Below are 22,264 nucleotides of genomic sequence, written 5' to 3'. Positions count from 1 at the left end.
TCTTACTCTTCTGAGGCTGGATCCTGGCTCTTGGGAGGTAGGCTAGCTGTTGTGACTGTTCCAGGGGCCACCTCCAGGGCACAGGGTGCCCTGATGTCATCTAGCTCACCAAGGGTTTCTAATAGCTGAGGAGAGCTGGGAACAGTGATTCATGCAGGGAGTACCCAGCACTTGAGGCTGAGGCAGGACTGCTGTGAGTTTAAGGCCAGCCTGTGCTACTTGGAAAGCTCCAGGAAGTCAGTAAGGACTACAAATAAGACCTTGTCTCAAAGCAACAATAAACAAAAGCTGAGGAGTCGGGGCAGCAAACTTCATGCAGCAGATGGGGCAGTAGACTGCTGCCTGCCTTACTGTACTACTTCGTCCTGAGGTAGCACCCAGTGGCAGGTCTCTGTCATAACAGTTCACACTTCAGTGGACATGGACCGACAAGTCAGAACCTTCCACCCACAGACCGTAACTTAAGAGGAACTGGTTGCTGGGCAACTGCCCTATAAGAAGCAAAGTCACCTTCAGACTTCTATCTAGGAGGTTCCCATGGCTGGGAACCCTTGCAGACAGTGTCAGGTTCTGGGGTCAGTAGTGCTGCAGCAAGGCTGGCCTCCCCATTGGTTTCCAGAAGTGAGCTGTCAACTACATCTGAGCAAGGCTGGTCTATGTTCATCCCTTGACTTCCACCTAAGCCTACCCCTTCTTGGGCAGGCATTCATTGACCAGCAGGGGCTGAAGCGGTGCTCTCACAGGCCCAGGCCTGTGCTATGACCGACCACAGTGACACAGAGAGTCATCATAGGGCATGATCTCTGGGTGCCCAGGAAACCCTGGAGGCAGCTGCAGGCCGTGACCTCAGCTGCATCCTTGCGCTTGAGATGCTCCTGACTTCTATGCCACCCCTCTGCAGGCCACTGTGCAAGCGCAGTCTCTGAGGCTCCTCAAAACTGCAGAGCCTGCACACTTGTGACAGTTGGGGAACAAGGAGGAATGGCCGATGGTAAAGCCATTCATCTACAATGGTCACATGTTCCATCTTGGACAGGGGTACAGGGCAGCCTGATCTCCCAGGCTGTGCTCTGCTTCCTGGACAGCACAGGCAGTAGGTCTTGGGACTCACCGGATCAAGTATGGGCTCATTAGCCCCTGTACACTGTGGCATCTGGTCCCATCCCTCAGGAGGCCTGGGGGGAGGGGCCGAGGAAAGCAAGGGGCAGGAAGGGATCCCTTTCTTTTTTTTTTTTTTTTTTTGAGAAAACTGTTCTCCTGATTGTAGCCTGGAGCCCTCTAAAAATGTGTAAACAACCTTTCTTTAAGAAAGAGAAACATTAGATTTAACACCAAACAGTAATGAGCTGCCATGTGGTCATTGGGGATTGAACTCACGACCCCTGGGACAGCAGAAGGGATCCCTTTCTTGTGTCCTATGTGACTAACTACTTTTTGAGTTCATGGTTCCCACTGTGAGTTTGAGGCCAGCCTGTCTACAAAGCGAGTTCCAGGACAGCCAGAGGTGTTACACAGAGAAACCTTGTCTCCGAAAACCAACAACAAAAACCTAGCTGGGCAGTGGTGGTGCACGCCCTTAATCCCAGCACTCAGGTGGCAGAGGCAGGTGGATCTCTGTGAGTTCAAGGCCAGCCTGGTCTATAAGATCAAGTTTCCGGACAGCCAGGGCTGTTACACGGAGAAACTCAGTCTTGAAAAACCAAAACAAACAACAACAACAAAAAAAACCTAACCTACTCCAGGCAGAGCCATCCCTCTGAGCAGATTGAACAGGACAACAGAAGTCTGAGCTGCGAGTCTCATTTGCATATGCCTTCCTAAAAGTGTCCGCTATTTCCAGAACATTACACCCCATGGTGAGCTTTGGCCCTTACCCCCTCTCTGGGCTTGTAGAACTTCTGATTCCTTTCTTTGATCCGGTCTGTGGAAGCCCTGAGTTGGCCGCCCTTCACAGCTTGCAGGATGAGATGTGACACCTGTGCCCAGAAGGGCCTACACCCTTCTCAGCCCTGTGTCTGGGCTTTGAGGGTAGTCACCCCCTTAGCAAAGCCGTGCGGCAGCATCCACCAGAAGGCACTACCTAGTCTTCTCCCCCGTTGGCCTTGGCACCTTCAGGTGACTCCACGTCTAGAAGTCTCTGGAGGGACATCAGAGTAAGTCCTGACAGGGGCAGGGAACCCAGACAAGGCAGTTAGCAGACCCATACCCAGGTGAGGTAGTTTTAGATTCAGAAAGCAGCCAGCTATTACCTTGTATTTTCGGGGGAGGGGTTCTCTTTGGAAACAAGTAGCTAGAATCTGTAATACTAGTGGGGTGCCCCTTAGAACAGAGGGGCCATGACCCTTCCTGAGAGTAGTGCACACAAACCTATTGCCATGTAGTCTGTCAGACAGAGGGACAGAGTCTCCCCCAGACTGTGAGCAAATCAGCATGATGTTTCTGCAATCAGGTAGTCCCTGCCCTTAGATGTGGCTCACCTCTAGCCTGAAGTTTAGCAAGCTATGATCTTTTCCCACCTTGAATAGTAGGAAGCTACCTGCGTGTCTGTCTCCTGTCTTAGTAGTAGGAAGCTACCTGGGTCTCTCCCACCCCCTCTGTCTCTCACACACATACACACTCAACCATCCTCCCCCAGCCTATGCTGCTGTGCCCTGCGGCATCTAGGGTGTCAGAAGCCTGGGCTGGCAGCAACATGTCCTTAGTTTCACGTTATGCAACAGCACCAGAAGCTGCTCCCTGCTTCCTAGAAAGCATCCTGATCACAGGTTCCTGGACCTTAGGAAAGGAAAAATTAGCATGGGGCTCCCCAGCCTCAGACCTCTGAGGAACTAGCAGGAATCTCCACATCTGGGTCTCAGGAGATCTATGTGCTGCCCCACAGCACCCAAATAAACAACCTGTGTGCCCCAGAACCTCACTTCTGAACCAGTCCGCCAGTGCCCAGCTGCACTTCTACTATCCACCAGCCCAGCTGGCTGCAGGTGTTTTGTCTTCCCATGAGTCTTCAAGCACATTTCTATGGTGTGCTTGGCGCTCACTTAGTGTAGGAACAGCCCGGTTTGAGCTCATGGAGCCTTGGAGAAACAGAAACTACTGTTACCATTGGATGAAAGGATTTTGGAGGGAGATCCTGCCCCAAGCTTGCCCTGGAGAGGACAGAGTGGAGCCCTCCTGCTTCCTACTCAGCTTGCCTGAAGTCCAGGCATTGCAGAGGACCCCATCCTCAGCTGAGGCTGTCATGCCAGGAGGGGGTCGAGAAAGACTCTCTATATGCAACACCTGGGCAAGCCAGGCCTGGTTGAGGGATAGCATCACAAAGTCCGTCACTGAGTTGTCTTCCTCTTGGGCCCTCCCCTGCAAGATGTCACTCTGTGCCCTCTTTCCAAACAGTTAAAACCCTAGGGAAGAAAAAAAAAAGCTTCATCCAGGGGCTAGAGAGATGGCTCAGTGGTTAAGAACTTTGCCTGCTCTTCCAAAGGTCCTGAGTTCAATTCCCAGCAACCATATGGTGGCTCACAGCCATCTGTAATGGATCTTGGTACCCTTTTCTGGCCTGCACTATATCAATCAATCAATCAATACTTTAAAAAAAGCTTCATCCACACATGGTTGGTTTCAAGACCTAGTGTGGTTCAAGAACTCTCTACGAAGGCCAAAGAATGTCTCCCCCTGGGATCTCTTGGTAGTAAGTGGGAAGACTGAGCAAACTCCCACCCTTCATTCTGAGCTTTTTCTCGGGGAAGAGCCGGAAGAAGACGGGCCGGTGGGGCCATTTGCAGACCGCATCCCCCTTGTATAATTGATCAGTTCTGAACTCCAGAAGGTCCGGGAGATCCTAGTGGAGACTGTTCCTGGAAGGACGGGACACTGGCAACAGGGAGTAGTGACAGACGGTGTCCCCCACAAGCTCTCAGCAGTGCAGAGCTGTGGAGTGCTCATCCACAAATCTGCCATGTTTCTGCAGGGCAGACCCAGCCTGCTGCTCCACCCTTTTCAGGCTGCCATCTGTGCAAGTGGTATGGGATGCTGCACTGGAGTATCACAAGTGGGTCTCTGTGAACACCAGGCCAGACGTTCCACATGGAGCTGTGTCAGAGCTATGAGGGAAGATGACAAGGGCTCCCTGGTTGCTGACCGGTCAGGACTTAGGCTTCTCTCCTGACTCTCCCGCCAACCCTGAACAACCCTGTCCTAACAACAGGCGGCTCCCTACCCAGTACACACTTAAGTCTAACTGTCCTCTTTTTAGGACGTTAACCGTTGGGTTAGAACCCATCCTAATGACCTCCTCTTGAACTAGCAACATCTGCAAAGACAGCATCAAATCAATCACAGTTGTATCCCATTGAATTGACATAGTCCAACCCACAACACCATCTACAAGCCGAATCAATACATCAGGGACCAAGGCATGGGCAAACCATGACTTATCTTGTAGGCATGTTGGTGGGAGCCCCCAATGAGGTAGCATTTGGAGTTGGTTGTCACTCTGATAAGGGGATGAATGTCTGCCTTACTGTTGCCAGGGCTGCTGGTTTTCCTGTGGCCTGCTCCACGCTTGCTTGTTGGGGATGCTGGGAGCTGCACAGGGCCTACAGAGCATGGTTAAAGCCTGTGAGTTGGTTTCCAAACCTGGATTTCTGCTAAAGGTGGTGAATGACCAGTGCAGACAGCATGTAGGCAGCAGATAAGGCCCAGGTATCTAAACAGCCTGTTTCCTTTAAGAGGCTTGTGCTGGCTGAGGCAAGCCTCTCCCCCATTGGGAGACTTCTCACTGCAAGCGGCTTAGAATTTTATACCCTAGTCATAGAGACAACCACTCCTTCTTCCTGGGGCTGCATGGCGCCCTGTGGTTCTAATGGTGAGTCAGAGTCACCGGTCGGTCACCAATGAAGAATGAGCTTGCACAGCCCAAGGTGAGGGGCCTGAGAAGTGAGGATCTCCAGCTTCCTTGAGGGTCATGGCTTGTGAATGCCCAAAGCCCATCGGCCCCACCTCAAAGGTGGGCCCAGAACTCTTTGTGAGGTGGGCTGTTCCCACAGGTGTGCCAGATCATCCCTATTGAAGGGGGTTAGGAGATGCATTTGGAGGATTGGCCCAACACCACACAGTGGATGGGTGGGAGGTGGTTCAGGAACCATAGTCCTTATCTATGCCTGAGAGGAGAGAGGTACAAAAGACTACCAAAAAAACAGGTGAATGGGCAACCAGCAGGCATGTGCCCTCGGAGAGCCTCCCTACAGATGCCCTATTTCCACACTTCCTTACAAAGCAGTAAATGGGCACCCACAGCCACATCTAACCAGTCACAAGTGTGGGCTAGTCCCGGTTTTGCTGTCCACAGACCTCTCAGAACCTCAGGGGTTTTTTTTTCTTCTATGCAAAATAGAACGAGATGACTCCAGCTATTGCGCCCTGAACGCTAGGGTGACTCAACCCTCTTTCCCCACAGTCTCCTACTCGGCAGTCCCACCTTCTCTTCCCACCTCAGCCCACAGATGCCAAGAAATTGCGTGTTACGGGGTAAGGCTCATTTCTGGCCAGACAGCCCTGCTACTCAGCCACAGACACACCCAGGTGGTGCTGTGTCCACTACTCCACAGACTGTCGCATCGGACCCCTAAAGTCGTAAACATCCTCACAGAGAAACTAACAACCAGACCGGGCTGTTCCAGTTCTCCGGGGCATTGATTATAAAGGATGCTGCAGAGGATAGCGACTAGACTTGTCCAAGTTGGCCGGTCACTGTCACCCAACCCTGAACTCTGCTCTTTCATCCACGGCAGGTCGATGGCCAACCCCCGCGGGGTCGATGCGTGACCGCTGCGCGGGCCAGCCAAGTCCCGTGGGGCAGACACCGCCGACCACGCGGCGGCTTCCCCGCCCGCGCACCTGTCCTGGGCGTGGCTTCTCGGCCCCGCCCCGCCGTGCTCCGTGCTGGTTGGCCGAGGTGGTGCGCTATGCTAATGAACCTGACCCTTCTCGCACCTGCTGGCCCCGCTACCCGCGGGCACCGCGCGGACGCTGCAGTCAGTACCCTGCTGCAGGCTTGAGATCCTGCCGCCTCTAGGGAGGAGACCATGCCGCGCTCCTTTCTGGTGAAAACGCACTCCAGTCACAGGGTCCCCAACTACGGGCAACTGGAGACACAGAGAGGTAGGAGTTGGCGGGATCTCTGTCCCCTGCTCTCAGCGCTGCGGGGCAGGAGACAACTGGAAAGTCCTTGGGAACTGGGTCACACCTCTCCCAGGTGAGAGGGGAAAGGGTGAAGTTTTTCAGCACAACAGGGGGACGAGATTCCCTTCTGGGCTAAGACTGGGCCTCCAAGAGGGATGTGTTCAGGGCAACTTCTCTGCTTCGGGAGACTTGGACACACCTTGAAGCTCTTCTCCCCTCTTGGAAAAGTTTCCTGAGTCCCTGGGCTCCCTGCAACTCTCCCTGTGTACTGCCAGCGCTCCAGCTCCATCTAAGGAGACCCTGAAGGCCTCTCGGTGCAGGCCTAGAAGAGTCCAAATTTAAAATATGTCCCAGGCGCTGTGTACACCCACCCAAGGAAGGCCTCATCTACCACAAGCCAGGAAATTTGTCCTACCCTCAGAGGGTAGCTGGTGAGAAAAGGCAGGACTCCCCCAGAGCATCCTACCTGGGGGTGGCGAGCTCACTGATAGAGCAAGCAGGGCCTCTGACGACCTTCCCTCCTCCCAGAAACCCCCTTGCTCTCCTGGTGCAGTTACCAAGGTAGAACCACCCGCCCACACACAGACTCAGGTGTCTACCATTCCTGCTAGGCTCACGGCTTGAGGTCCGAAGCACCCTTTGTCCTCAGAGCCAGCCAGCTGCGGTAGGTCAGAGCCATCTCCACCCAGATGGGCAGTTTCTTGGAAAAGACCCCCTGGGGACTCGACCAGTGCCTGGGGGTACCTTGGATCTCAGGGCTCAGGCCAGCACCTCTGACACGTGTGAGTCTTACCCAGAACCCCTGTTGGGGGCCGGCGGGGAGTGGGGGGCAGTACCTTGGGTCTGGCCCCGGCACACATGCTGCCACTAGGGGGTGCTATCTAGGACCCTGCTCTTCAGGGAACATTTTGAATTCAATTTAATGAGTCACCCCAGTAATTTTGTAACAGAGGAGACACTACTCCAGTGCGGAAAAACGTTTTCTTTTAGTTGGGTGGTGGGTCTCCTTACAGAGGAGGTGGGAAGTTGTATTTACAATGAATGCAGTGTTTTTCTTGTGCTGAGAATGCAATCAGTGCCTCATACAAGGCTAGTCAAGCCCTAGACCACAGAACCACACCTCTAGCCCCAAGCCATGGTTTTGAAAGTTTAAAATATTAGGGTTCACTCCTACAGCACACCCCAGCTTCCCACTTGAATGAGCAAATCAGGTGCCCTACAGGAACCTGTTGGGGGATAAGGGGTTGTCCAGGACAGCCTTGATGCTCTTTAGCGTTCCCTCTTGGCTCTCCCAGGACCACCCCCCCCATGGCCTCGGTGACTCTTTTTCCTATCAGGATGTCACTCTAGAGTCGGACCCGAGATGCTGAGGTCTGGGGCCCACCTTCCTCTTAAGTAAATGCTTTTTAGGGGCCTCAGAGGATCCTTGAACCAGAGGGCACTGAGACCCTCATTTCCCAGGAACCCCAACTCCCACCCCCGCATGGGTCCTTTTCCTCTGCCTGTAATCACAGAACACAGATGGGGTTTGAATCTGGAAGTGCCTGAGGCTCAGCAGCATAGATTTGCCTGCAGACAAATGTGGGCGCTGGGGATTGAACTCAGGACCTCTTAACCTCTGAGCCATCTCTTCAGCCCTAATTTGCACTTTTCTGTTGTCTGATGATGTTGGGCATTTTCTTGTGTGCTTATTGCCCGGTTGTATATTCTTTTAAAAATGTTAGTCTTTTTAATTAAGAAAACTTCAATGTATTGTTTGTGGGTGGATATGAGCATGTGTATCATGGCATGTGCATGGGGGGTCAGCGGATAACATGCAAGAGCTAGCGTTCCTCTTTCATCATATGGGTCGGGGGTAAAACACGGGTTGTCAGAGTTGACTGCAAGCATGTGTTCCTGCTGGGCTGTCTTGTCAGTCTTACTTGTAGATTGTCTTTGGAGAAATAGATATCCCTGTATCCCCACTATGTTTGAGGGGGAATGTCCAGTGTATCCCAGGCTAACCTTGAACTCTGTAGCTGAGGCTAACTTTCAACTTCTGATCATCCTGCCTCTGCCTCCCTGGTTAGGATAACAAGTGTACAGCGTGACACCCAGTCTGGAGAAGAAAACCAGGACTCCCTGCATGCTAGGCAAGCCTCTGTGCTAGACTCACCCTTCCGTGCCTACTCCTAAGTTGTGCTATTGGACTTTTCATTGTCAGGCTGTACATACTTTCTTTGTGCATATACTAGTTTCTAATCAAGCATTTCGTTTGGGAATATTCCCTCCCAACCTGTGGATTGTCGCTGCGACCCCAAGCCTTGTCATCGAGGTGGAAACAAGACTAGAGATTTGTCTGAGCACGTGTGGAGTGGATGGAGGGCTGGTTGGTGCTTCTGCCTTTGGAGAATCCAAAATCTGCCTTTAACCTACAGCATGGTCCCCTTGTGTGTGGGGAGGGATACTGTCATTATTTGATTAAATACATGAAATTCTGGCCACAAATCCAGGAGCCACAACCAAAAGACGTACAAAGCCAGGACTAGACCTGATAGTGCCTAGTTAGCAGCAGGCACCAGCTCCAGCCGCTCCACTTGCCTGGTTGGGCGTGTTTGTGCATGTTGACAAGGAGCAAGTGTGTGCTGTCCAGTGGCCAGGGATGTGGCCGAGCACAGCACATCATGACACACTCAAGGAGACGCCGCAGGAATGGGTGACCCCGTGGTGACTGCAGGCTGATTGCTGTGGGGGCGGGTGGCTGTTTTTACCAGGCTCCTTTTGTTCTGAGCTCAGACTTCTGTATGGAAGCCCAAGGGTGCTTAGTCCCAGCTGCTACCCACTTTCCAGACGTGGGACTGGGGCTCTTTAGACAAGCTGCCAGACACAGACTTAGAGCAAGAACTCCTGTGAGGAGCTGATTCTTGGGGTGTCCTACATAGCCAAGGTTGGCTCAGCCTTAAAACCCTCCCAATGTAGTCTTCTGAGTGCTAGGTTTGCAGGTGTGTACCCACGAGTCTGACTGTGCAGTTGGTTGTGTTCCTAGGCAGTGGACATCCTGGAGGTTTTATTTCCCTTTCCTCATTGTAGACAAGGAAGTTCAGCTCACTTTCTAGTGTCTGGGCCTGTCTAAGTTCATGCAGCCCTCGGCTCTTGCATCCCATCGTCACTACTGTACCAGAACAGTAGGTAAAGTGGGCAAGCCTGGCTGCTGCAGGTATGATGGGGCCGTGGTAGGCACTTGTAGCTCAGGCTTCCTGCTGGCTGCCGATGACCTCTGAGACTAGCCAGACCGTAGTTAGATAAGCGAACAGAAGTTTGGAAGCCCAGACATGGTGGCATCATTCCTCACTGTGTGTTCTCTCTCCCCGCTGCCCTTCTAGAAGCTAACAGCTCCTGCTCTGCCTGTGAGGAGCTTGTGGGATCCTGCCACCCGCCCGATGAGGAGCCCCCTTCCACTCCTAGTGACCCACTACCACCCCGGGACAGCACCTCTGCCGTTGCCTGCATCTCTCTGCCTCTTCTGCCACATCATGGGGAAGCTCTGGGAGCTTCTGGGCCAGAACCGCAGGAAACCAGCTGGGTGGGCCCTCGGGCTGGCCAGGCCCCCAGTGTTCCCCTCAAAGACAGCTTCACTCTGCCCCCATTGTTGGTGCTGCCCACACGGTGGCCCCCAATCTTGGGCCCAGATGGAGCTCTGGATAAACGACTAAGGGCCGAGGGAACCCCTCGAGCCCCAGGCAGTTTTGAGTGCATCCACTGCCACAGGCCCTATCATACGTTAGCAGGCCTGGCCAGGCACCAGCAGCTACACTGCCCCCTGCCGGCTGGGCCCGCCTTCACCTGCAGGTACTGCGACAAGGAGTATGCCAGCCTGGGTGCCCTCAAGATGCACATCCGCACCCACACGCTGCCCTGCATCTGCAAGGTGTGCGGCAAGGCCTTCTCCAGACCCTGGCTGCTCCAGGGCCACATCCGCACCCATACAGGTAGGATGGGCAAGGCTGTAATCTGGATACAAAGGGAGAGACAGGTTGGGGAAGGGGCTGGACCATTGGCAGAAGAGAGGAGAGGCTGGTCTCATCATTGGGATCTGCAGCTGCTGGCAGACAGCCCCACAGACATGTCCGCTCAAGGTCCTGAGGCCAGAAACCTGAAATCCAGGCATGGCCAAGCCACATTCTCCCTAAAGATTGTAGAAATGATGATTCTGGCCTCTCTTATCTCCTGGAAGCCAGCCCCACTCACCCACTCATTGACAATTGGCTACATCTGTGTCTCTACCTTTCTTCTTCTTCTTCTTCTTCTTCTTCTTCTTCTTCTTCTTCTTCTTCTTCTTCTTCTTCTTCTTCTTCTTCTTCTCCTCCTCCTCCTCCTCCTCCTCCTCCTCCTCCTCCTCTTCCTCCTCCTCCTCCTCTTCCTCCTCCTCCTCCTCTTCCTCCTCCTCCTCTTCCTCTTCTTCTTCCTCCTCCTCTTCCTCCTCCTCCTCCTCTTCCTCCTCCTCCTCCTCCTCCTCTTCCTCCTCCTCCTCCTCCTTCTTTTCTTCTTTTTTTCTTCTCAAGACAGGAGTTCTCTGTAGCTTTTGGAGCCTTCCTGGAACTCTCTCTGTAGACCAGGCTGGCCTCCAGCTCATAGAGATCCGCCTGTCTCTGCGTCGTGAGTGCCAGGATTAAAGGCATGCACCACCACCACCCGGCGCCTTGGTTGTCTTAACATCACCCCATGTGTCTGTATCTTCACTACAAGGTGACGGAGACCCCTGTGAGTCATAAAACTAGGCTTCACCCGAATGGCCTTGTCTTAACTCAGTCCTCATTGCAAAGGCCTTATTTCTGAGGAGGGGAGCTGTCAGGAAGCAGGCGTCTCAGGAAAGGCGAGACTAAGGGCCGCGGGGCTCCAGGGGCTCCTATCCACCCACATTTGGTGGCTTCAGGACCAGCAAAGTGTAGGAAGGCGAGGAAGCCTGGCCACTGTGGAGACTCCAGTAGGAAGGGCAGACTCTGAATTTGGAGAAGTATAACCAGCTAGGATACAAGTGCCCCAGGCGGGCTGCAGACCAGGCAGAGAATACTCAGTGGCCCCTTCCCCTTCCACTTGGAAGGGTTATTCTGGAAACCAAGGTCCCAGCAGAAAGATTTTTTTGTCCCAGTCCTTGGTGGCCCTGGCTAGAGATGGTGCCTGTGTATAGGAGTATAGCTTACTCCGTCCAGCTCTGCCCTTACAGTGGCTCAATACTGGCCAGTGGACAGGAAGGGCTGCCAGAGACTCCCAGCACTTCTCACGGTCAGAACTGAACACCCAGGGCTTGTCAGAGACAGAGCAGCCGCCACACTTTGCCTCTGCCTCGGAAGAGCCTCTGGTACTGCCATCCTGCCCAGAGTGACATTCCGATTGTCCAAAGGGCTCTGACCTTGGGTCAGAGGACTCTGATGAGCATTTGGAGGGCAGGGGCAAGTTATTCATTGATAGACGGGGACATTTCACCTTTGGCCACAGTCTGTGGGATTGTCCTAACTGTGGTCCCTCACTTGACTTCCCATATTCCTCCCACAGGTGAGAAGCCATATACTTGTCCGCATTGCAGCAGGGCCTTTGCTGACCGCTCCAACCTGCGGGCTCATCTGCAAACTCATGCTGGCACCAAGAAGTACCGCTGTCCTATCTGCTCCAAGGCCTTCTCCCGCATGTCTCTCTTGGCAAGGCATGAGGAAGTTGGCTGCTGTCCTGGCCCCTAGAGGCACAGCAGGGTGGAGGGGCCAAGCCTGACAATATTCTCAATGGTTCTATATCATCCAGGACAATCAGGGAAGGCAGGGGCCCAGCCCACGCTTGCCTGTATCCAGCCAGAACCAAGAAGCCCAGTGTCTTTTTTGGGTGTCTTTCTCCAAGGCCTACATTCAGAGTAAAATCACCGCAAGACTCACCAAAACAAGAACCAACAGTTCCATTTTCAGCTTGGCCTGTCTGCTGGACCTATTCCAAAAAGGAGAGACTATTGGGAAGTGTCTAACACTGGACAAACCCTGCCGCAACACCAATGAGCCTGCTCACCTGGGTCCCTTTGTGTGCAACTTGAAATGACCATTTTTACTTGAGGAGAGCGCAATGTGTGTATGACCTTGGGAAACACAGCTACCTCTCAGCCAGCCTTACTTGCCTTTGCCCTGGGGTTAGAGATACATTTTCTCCTGCCCGTTATGTGTACATGCATGTGCACACATGAGCACATACACCTTAGCTCCTCCCCCTAAGGTGAGGCAGGGCCAGGCAGGATTGGGCTGAAGCAAGGTCCTGCCTCGTCTGTGCCTCATCTCCATCTTCTTGCTTGGAGCTGGCCTCCGTGGCTGCTTAACATCTCAGGAGAGCAGCCGTCGGGTAATAAAGAGCCTGCACATTCAGGCCTCCTGTCTTGAGCCTTGAGGTCTTGAGTCTTTACCAATCTCCTGGATCTATGGAGGAGGCAGGATTCTTCAGGAGCAATAGGATTCCAGGTAACCTGGGCCTTTCTGGGCACAGAGCAGGCAGGAGACAGGGCATTTTTGCTAGCATTTCCGAGCCCTTTGAGCCTGGGGCCTTCCCTGGAACCTGAGAGAGAATCTGCATGGAGTGGTTTGGCTGAAGAAATGAAGATGAGGGTACAATTAACACCAGGATTAAGGACCCATGGAAGACAATTGGATGGGACCAAGGCAGAGAACTGGTTGGGTGGCTGTGTGCTTCTGAGCCAGGACAGGGAAGGACTAGCTTCTCCCAGTGGATCTGGTTGACTCTAGTTGGCATTTGGACAGAGAAAGGAGACCCACAGAGAATTCTTGACATGTTCGAGGTAAGAGGCTATTGGTCACTCCACTTCAGGTCCAGTAGAAAAAGGTTCCCAGCTTCCGAGCTTCCAGGAGCCTGCTAGAAAGCTCATGGGTCATGCAGGTATCTTAGCCTCTGGTTTTGCAGCTGCTTCAGGTCAGACTTAGTAGTGAGCATCTGGCTGTGGTTTGCTGGTGTGAGGATAGCTCTCTAAGAGGCCTTGGGGACCTCCCAGAGGAAACTTGACCTAGTTGGAGAAGGTCTCAAACAGTCTCAGGCTATAGCCCACACTGGCCTTAAGCTCAGAGAAATCTTCCTGCCTCAGCCTCCCAAGTGCTGGGATTATAGACTTGAGCATCATTCCTGACTTACAAACTTGACCTTGAAGTTGGACTTCTAGACCAGGAGTGACCAAAAATGCAGAAACACCCCACCCCAACTCCTAAGAGAGAGATGGCTGCAGATTGACCGCCCCAGACCTATGCCAGCCGGTGGAGGGACCCACTTTTGAGACAGACATACTCATGTTTTCAGACCAAGGCCACTGCCTCCCAGGGGGATGGGTAAGAACTGAACACAAGGATACCCTCTGAATGGAAATGCACCCACCAAAAGTTCTGGGGCCAGAGTCCAAGCTCAAAGTGACCTTCAAGGCAGGAGGTAGATGTTGTCCTTGGCTTGTAGGAGGAATTCCTCTGTTTCTGCCTTGGCCATCACACTGCCCTGTCCTGTGAGTCCCTCCAGAGTGACCTCATCTTAGCATCTGTGAAGACCCACTTGTAAGGTTGCATTAAGGGTTAGGATTCTGGCATGGATTTGGGGTGGAGGAGGCTGTTCAGCCCAAACACCTGAGCACATGTGTTTTGACAAGCATCCCTGTGACTTGTCCTCACTCTCAGTGCAAGGCAAAGGGGTCTAAATGATCCCTTCTCAAAATCTACACAGGATCATATGATAGTCAATTACCTGAAATAGCTTCAAAGTTTGGAAAGAAACCCCTCCCCCACTTCCTCTTCATCTCTTTATCAAAGCCAAGGAAGGAATCTTGTCCCCAAATGTCTGGCCCTTCTGTAAGCTCAAGCTTCCCCAGACAGAGGGGCCTTCAGAACCCCAAGCAACATGGACCTGGATTTCTCACAAGAGCGTTCTTTTAAAATAGCATCCAGATGCCCAAAGGAAGCTATATTGTAAATTGTGTTCTATTCCTGGTTCCTCGTGTCTAAATGGGGCTGTCGCACCTGTCGGGTATGAAGCAGGGAATCTCACAGCCGAAAATAAAGTGGAATGTTTCCCTCCTTTGGTTCCAGCTCATGGAAAATGCTCTCGTATTTATATCCAGACTGGTGGAGGGCTGAGGTCGCAGAGGGTGGGGGTTGGCAGAGGAGCAGGAGGAGGGCACCTGCCAGGGAACTGATACCGAATGAATGGAGGACGCTTTCCACTCGGCAGGCCAGGCTGAAGTCAGGTCACCGCGCTGAGCAGCCCGCCTGCAGACACCTGTGCCTGCCCAACCAGCCTGGCACGCCATGGCTTCCTCCTTCACGGTCCCTCCTTATTTCACACAGCACAGCAAAGGAACTGGGGGTGTTTACTTCTCACTTGATTTCTGGGCCCAGTCCCTGACCTGCAGAACGAGGGCCATGAATGGGGGGATTCACAATATGCTTGGCCAGCCTGTTTTCTGGGCTGAGCGGGTGGTGTTTGCCTTTCCTGCCTGTCCCCTTCTACCAGGTTACTCTTCAAAGTCCCGCTTTCCCCACGAAGGAGGGCCTTTCATTAGAACCTCTCTCCAGAGCAGGAGCAGGGGATGAGGAGAGACACGGGCCCAGAAGAGGAGAGCAGGTACCCAGTTGAAAGCAGAGGCCCAAAAACCCAGTGATGGACAAGCTAACTATAACTATCACCTCTGTCAGCTGGTTTCTCTGAAGTGCTGGCTGCTCTCCCGGGGTGTGTGTATGGGGGCGTGGGGACTACTCGTAGGACAGGTATCTGCAGAGAGAACATCTGGAGTCTGAGGCCTCCATGGCTCTTCCAGTCAGGGCTGAAAGCAGAGACCATCCCTGGCTTTCTGGAAACAGGTGTGTGAGGTCCAGCAGGCCTTTGGATGACCCAGTCCTTCTCCCCACAACCTGTTGAAAGAAATGTCTTCAGAAAGCCAAAGAGGCACTAAGGTTATGGTTTTTGTTTCCAAAAGCCCAGTGGATTCTATAAATATCATTTTGACCTGGAATATTCTGGGGGGGGGTTCTCTAAATGCTTGAAATAGCCCACTTGTTACTATCTATACTCAGAGCACCCGCTCCTGGCCACACCCACATGGCTAAATATAGCTCACTGGCCAAGCTCGATGGAACACAAGTTTCCAGGCTGCTGAGGCTGGAACACCCAAGGAGAGTGCATGGCTGCTGAGGTAAGCAGCCACACCCTTCAGCCCGGCCCTGAACATCCAGTGTCTGCTGAGTTAATCGCGCAGAAGAAGACGTCGCCGCGTCTAGAAGAACCACTGACCCTGGAGAGATGGCTCAGGGGATAAGACAGATATGTCAGGCGTCTTACAACCACCTGGAACATTGAAGGGGTTCAGTGCTGCCTTCTGACCTCCGTGGACACCCACACATATGCGGCTTATAGACAAACATTAAAAAAGAATCCTGCTGGGCGGTCTTGGCGCCTGCCTTCAACCCCAGCACTCGGGAGGCAGAGGCAGGCAGATCTCTGTGAGTCTGAGGCCAGCCTGGTCCACAGAACAAGATCCAGGATGGACTCCAAAGCTACAGAGAAACCCCGTCTTGAAAAACCAAAAATAAGTAAATCAATATTAAAAAAATTAAAAATCAGTGAACATTGTCCTCTCAGACCCTGTGTCCTGAGTACCATACATTTTCCTCTCATACCTAGTTCCCTAGGTAGCACCGAGCTTTATTCTCTATTGTCCTCCAGCCCCTGATATCCACAAGGACCTCCATACTGACGACCAAGTGTTCTAGTGTTTCTACTGCTGCGATAAAAACACTATGATCAAAAGCAGCTTGGGGAGGAACGGGTTTATTTGGCTCGAGAAGTCAAGGCAGAACTCAAACCAGTCGTGAACTTGGAGGCAGGAGCTGATGAAGAGGCCATGGAGGAGCGCTGTTTGCTGACTGCTATAGTTTGCTCAGTTCACCTTCCTATGAAAACCCAGGACCACCACCCAGAGGTGGCCTCACCCACAATGGAGTTGCCTCCCATCCCCCATCAATTGCTAATTAAGAAAATGCCCATAAGCCAGGTGGTGGTGGTGCGTCCCTTTAATCCCTCTGGAGGCAGAGGCAGGTGGGTCTCTGTGAGTTTGAGGCCATCCTGGTCTACAGAGCGAGTTCCAGGACAGCCAAGGCTACCCAGAGAAACCCTGCCTCAAAAAAAGAAGAGGAGGAGGAGAAAATCCTCCAATGCCCTACAGGTTTGCCTGCCGTCAGCCCAGTGCTTACGGAGGCATTTTCTCAATTGAGGCTCCCTCCTTTCACATGACGCTAGCTTGTGTCGGGTTGACACAAAACCATCTCTAATGTCTCCTGGAAACCAGCCCGTCAGGGACAGATTCCATGTGTACCACCTCAGGTATGCCGTCTGGGTTTCGAGGATGCCTGTGTGGTTATACTGCTCATGTCCCTGCTTCTTCGGGTCTCACACTGATCCCACAGCCTCACAAGCCAGACTGCTAGAGATCGTCTGCCTGTTTAAAGCTTTTCCCTGTGCGGCAGCTCCAACGCCGAATACTCTCTGATTACCACGGACTCCCACAGCAGACGGTTGCTATGACCCGTGGATCTGCACAGTGGGCCGGGGATTTTCCCTTTCTCTTTATCTGAGGTCGCGCTTGAAGGGTGTCTTCTGTCATCTCTATCTACCTCACTCTCCTTCACTGCGGTTCTTCCCCTGTGATTCCAGGCTGCGGGATCTCAGCTGCAGGGCTTTTTAATATAGATCTGACTCAGGTTTTCTTTATCCTTTGGCCTCCAAGCTCTGAGAAGAGGCAAGCTAACCCTGCCATCTCCTCCTCCACTTTTTTTTATATATACTTTAATTTTTGTTGTTTGTTTGTTTGTTTTGTTTTTTGAGACAGGCGTTTTCTGTGTAGCCTTGGCTGTCCTGGAACTCGCTCTGTGAACCAGGCTGGCCTCAAACTCCGAGATCCACCTGCCTCTGCCTCCAGAGTGCTGAGATTAAAGGTGTGCACCACACCTACCCCTGTGATGCTCTACCCTTCAACAGCACAGCTTCTGCTGTCTGTTTCATTAGCCAGGTCAGGGACATCACTACTCTTCCTGAACTCTTTAGTTTCAGTGTGTCCTGCCAGCTGACTGTGCTGTGTGGTCAAAGTTCCTCTCCAGTGGGAGACATAGACAATGTCTGCCCCTCTCAGTAAGGCTCCCTCCTTGGCTTACTGAGGGTGCGGTGTGTAAGGGACTACAGGCAGGAGAGTGGATGAGCTTGAAGCCGTCATACTGGAAGGTCTGCACCCAGCATCATGACCCCTGACCTCCACCTGGCTGTGGCTGTAAGGGCCCCCTCCCTTAGCCTTCCTGACCAGCCTCTCTCCAAGAGCTGAAAATATGGCAGAATTGCACACAATCAATTGGAAGGAGTGGTTGGGTACTCGGGTGAAGGCTCCATGACTTTTGCGAAGAAGATCAAACCTAATTCCTGAAGATGGTGGAAGTTTGGCTCAGAAGACAGTCCTTACAGCTGAAGGCCTGCAGAAGAGGAAGCAGGTCATGGTTTCATGGCTACACAGATGTGGGTGTGTCCAGCATCACTTATATATATAAAAAGCCGTGGCAGCTAATTTTTTTTTTTTTGCTAATTTTTTTCTTTTTTGAGACAGGGTTTCTCTGTAGCTTTGGAGCCTGTCCTAGGTCTTATAGACCAGGCTGGCCTTGAACCTCACAGAGATCTGCCTGTCTCTACCTCTGGAGTGTTGGGATTAAAGACGTGCACCACCACTGCCGGGCATGGCAGCTAATTTTTTAAAAAAATATTTATTTATTTATTATGTATACAATATTCTGTCTGTGTGTATGCCTGCAGGCCAGAAGAGGGCACCAGACCCCATTACAGATGGTTGTGAGCCACCATGTGGTTGCTGGGAATTGAACTCAGGACCTTTGGAAGAGCAGGCAATGCTCTTAACCTCTGAGCCATCTCTCCAGCCCCATGGCAGCTAATTTTATGGTTTGTAATTTTTGTTTTGAGACAACGTTTCTATTATCCCAGTTTGGCATCCAGTTTGCTATATAGCTGAGGATGACCGTGAACTCTCAATCCTCCTGTCTCTGCCTTCTAAATGCTGGGATTACAGATGTGTGTCAGCACACCTTGTTATCCAGTGCTGGGGATGGCATGTTAGGCAAGCGTCCTACTAACCTAACCTGGTCAATACATACTTGGCCACAATTTAAAGAAAAACAAATTGAAAGAATTATTTGTGATACCTGGAAAGGACATGAAAAGGTATATTAGAACAAGCCACTTCCGTTTACTTGCCCCTTGTCTGAGGTTGCAGGCATTTCCTGTGACACCCTCTATCTCAAAACACACGAATAGTGTTTGCTCACTGGCCCCTGACAGGAAGTGTGGCTCATAACTGCTCTGAAGGTCATGTTGGGCTGCGATCACAGAATTTAAACAAAGAAGGGCCTTTAGAGGTCACCTGGTGCAGGGGCCTATTTTGTCAGGGCCAAGTAACAAGGGCTAAACCCCGGGCAAAGAACCAGCCAGGGAAGTAGGAAAGCAGGCGTAGAGCCATGAAGGTTCATGGCCAGGCACCAACACAGAACGTGGAGGGACTGGTCACTACTCCTCTGGCCCGGGCTAAGAAAGGAACTTTCTTCTGTAGGGAGGGCAAGGGAATTCCAGCCTGGGGTAGCCCCAACATGCCTCTTTCCCTCTTCCCTTCCCTGCTATGCACCCTAACCCTGACTTTCTTCCTCCCCAGTTCTGTGCAGGCCCCCACCACTACTCTAGGTCCTTTCCTACTAAATACAGTGACCCTGACCACTGCTAGATTGGCTGCATGTGTTCTGCCCTGTCCTGTTGTCCACACGGGACCAGAACCCCTGGATGAAATCTGCCTCTCTCCTACCCTCTCCAGTGGCCCAGGCCAACTGCTCTGGAAAGATGTTGACCTCTGAAGACTTCCCTGGGGACCCAAGTTCAGAGGGACAAGGGGCAGGGACACAGAGATCCACAAATAGTATCCTCCCCTTTTAGGTCACTTTCAAAGGTTTTCTGTCCCCAGTGCCTGGCCTGGAAACGGCCTGTATGGGAAGCACAGCTGCACTTTGGTCCCCTCTGCTGGCCTGTCCAGGCCAAGCTCCAGGGTGCAGCAGGTGGATGCTCTGTGCTGGGTAGACTTCCTTCCCAGCCTGGTATTGGGCTGTATTCCCCTCTCTTCTCTTTTCTTTTCCCTAAAGGGCCTTCTTCCCTGTATCTCATACATATCCTTACCTAACAATGAACCTCACACTTTTGACAGACACTTTATAACATCTGATGAGCAGAGAGGTGGCTTAGCTTTAAGCTCTTAGCTTTAAGGTACACAGGGTTCCAGGATGTCATCACTGGGGTCCTTTAGCCTGTGAGGTGATCTGGGCCTCTGGGCCTGATAACGACATGACATGCACACGTTCCTATGGGTGTAACTGTCCCTTCCGTATTGAAGCCTTCTCTTCTCTTCTCTTCTCTTCTCTTCTCTTCTCTTCTCTTCTCTTCTCTTCTCTTCTCTTCTCTTATCCTCTCCTCTCCTCTCCTCTCCTCTCCTCTCCTCTCCTCTCCTCTCCTCTCCCTCCCCTCCCTCCCTCCCTCCCTCCCTCCCTCCCTTCCTTCCTTCCTTTCTTTTTGATTTTTTGGTTTTTCACGACAGGATTTCTCTGTGTAACTGTCCTGGCTATCCTGGAACTCACTTTGTAGACCTGTCTGGCCTTGAACTCACTGAGATGCTCCTGCCTCTGCCTCCCAAGTGCTGGGATTAAAGGCATGCGCCACCACTGCCTGGCTTCTCTTCTTTAACTGAATGCTTTTATTTTGTAGAAACAGGGTCTCACTGTGTAGCCCTGGCAGGCCCTGAATTTGCTGTGTAGACCAGGCTGGCCTTGAACTCACAGAAATCCACCTGCTTCTGTCGCTCATATGCTGGGATTAAAGACTTGCACCATGGGCTAGAGAGATAGCTCAGCAGTTGAATGCTTAGTACTCTTGCAGAGGACCAGGATTTGAGTCCCAGTACCTATAGGGTGGCTCACATCTGTCTGTAATTCCAGTTCCAGGAAATCCATCCTTTTAGCTCCATTTCTCTCTCTCTTTCTTCCCCCTTCTTAGATTTCTGTATTTGTTTTTTTTGTTTTTTTTTTGTGGCATACATGTGGAGGTCAGAGGACAACTTACAGGAGTCACACCTCTCTCTCTCTCTCTCTCTCTCTCTCTCTCTCTCTCTCTCTCGTTTATTTGAGACAGGTTTCTCTGTATAACAAGCTTGGCTTCCCTGGAACTCACTCTGTAGACCAGGCTGGCCTTGAACTCAGAAACCTACATGTGTCTGCATCCCTTGTGCTGGGATTAAAGGCATGTGCTGCCGCCACCCGTCCAGTTCTTTCTACCATTTGGCCTGGCTGTGTTCGCTGGCTTCACATCATGTAATACTACGATTCTAAACAGTAGAACAGGTGAGGTACCCAGGAACGCAGGTTCTCGCCCAGCTCAGTGCCTCACACAGAGTCTCTGTAGAAACCTTCCCTTCTTCATCACAAGAAGGGCAAGTGCAGATTATTAAGGTACATGGGCGCCCTCTCCATCCCTGTTGCCAGGGAGCTCAGTGAAGCACTGAAACTGTTGTCCTTCTGGAGCAACCAGACAGCAGCATCTTTGGAGAAGTCCTTTTGTTCCCCCTGTGAAGCAGAGAAGTGATTGCAAGCGAAACTGAAAATAAGAGCTGTCTGACGTTCAAGGAAACAATAGTGAGACTGGCTAGCCGGCAGCCTGATGTGACAGGCCATCTACTGTGCTGCTGAAGGCCTGTTCACACTCCCATACTCCGGTGGAGAGAGCCAAACAATCGATTTCGCTTCCAAGGTGGCTGCATGCCAGCAGCTCTCACCAGTGCCCCAGGCATAGAGCTGCTTGGCTGGGCCACCCACTTCTAGGAATCCTTCTACAGAAGCACACACACTCACACAAAACGCAAGGGCAGCGCCGCGCAGGCTTCAGTGGAGGGCAGTCTGAATAAGTTTAGACAGTCTAGATCTACAAACAAGGAAGCTGTTTCGGTGTGGAGTTGAAAAACGTTCAAGAAGCACGCGTGTAGAAAAAAAGAGGCTGGAGAAAGAGCAATTCCCCACCATTGTGGATAAAATGTCAGCCAAAGGCTGTGGAGGCATTGTTACCATCTACTCTCCTGAGAACCGAACTGGTGGCCTGGTTATTTCATAGTGTGTACTCTCGCATCTTCTTTGAAGTCTGACCCATTCAAAATCCACGAATTTTAATAGAGATGGGGGAACTGGAAAGTTCTATCTGTTTCTGTTGGAATCAGCGATAGGGGCTGGACCAAGTGAGGACACTAAATGTCACTGAACTGTAACTTAAAAATAAAGGTCAAATGGCAAGATTTTTGTTTTGCGTATTTTGCCATAATAAAAATGACGTAAAAGTCAGGTGGTGATGGCACACGTGCTTAATCCCAGCAGAAGAAGTAAGAGAATCTTTTGAGTTTGGGACCAGCCTGGGCTACAGAGTAAGTTCCAGGACAGCCAGGGCTGTTACATAGAGAAACCCTCTTTGGAAAAACCAAAACCAAAACAACAACAACAAAAAGAAACTCATAGAAATGTGTTAATTCATTTCAACTATGAAAAATGACAAAATTCTTGCTTATGTAGAGCGTGAGAAAAAGGACAGCATTTGAAAATGCCCAATTCGGATGTAGCGCATCCACCTGCAGCCCGAGACCTCAGGTAAGCTGGATGGTCCAGACAGGCTATGAGACCCCATACTCAAGACTGTGCATACAAGAGAAGCCAGATTGTGGATGTAGAATACTTCAGGATGCGGGGCCCTGGCACGATCCTGGGCTGCGGATCAAGGGATTCCTCCCGATGTGCGGTCTAGTGGGTTATGTGTGCAGCGGAGAGGCAGGATGCTCTGGAACAGCAGATGGTCCCACCACCCGTCTCCACAATCACTCCGGCTATTTTGAAGAGCGGGTGCCAGAAAGTCGACTCTCGCGCTTGCGCAGATTCCACCCATGCACAAGGCGCACGCGCAGGTTCCACTC

At 51.9% G+C, this 22,264-nt stretch overlaps 1 protein-coding gene across 1 annotated transcript; it reads left to right on the top strand.

Moving 5' to 3' along the window:
* The first annotated feature begins 6,001 nt into the window (after positions 1–6,001).
* Snai3 (snail family transcriptional repressor 3) lies at positions 6,002–14,263 on the top strand. The gene is made up of 3 exons (XM_048437451.3): positions 6,002–6,156; positions 9,540–10,145; positions 11,710–14,263. Exons 1-3 carry the CDS (start codon positions 6,081–6,083, stop codon positions 11,889–11,891), a joined length of 864 nt encoding a protein of 287 aa, XP_048293408.3. The 5' UTR covers positions 6,002–6,080; the 3' UTR covers positions 11,892–14,263.
* Positions 14,264–22,264: the final 8,001 nt, after the last annotated feature.

The sequence above is a fragment of the Myodes glareolus genome, chromosome 22, assembly GCF_982192425.1.
Source record: "Myodes glareolus chromosome 22, mMyoGla1.1, whole genome shotgun sequence".
NCBI classification, from domain to species: Eukaryota; Metazoa; Chordata; class Mammalia; order Rodentia; family Cricetidae; genus Myodes; species Myodes glareolus.
The sequence above is the reverse complement of the archived record's forward strand: the minus strand, read 5'-3'. Positions and strand labels throughout refer to the sequence as shown.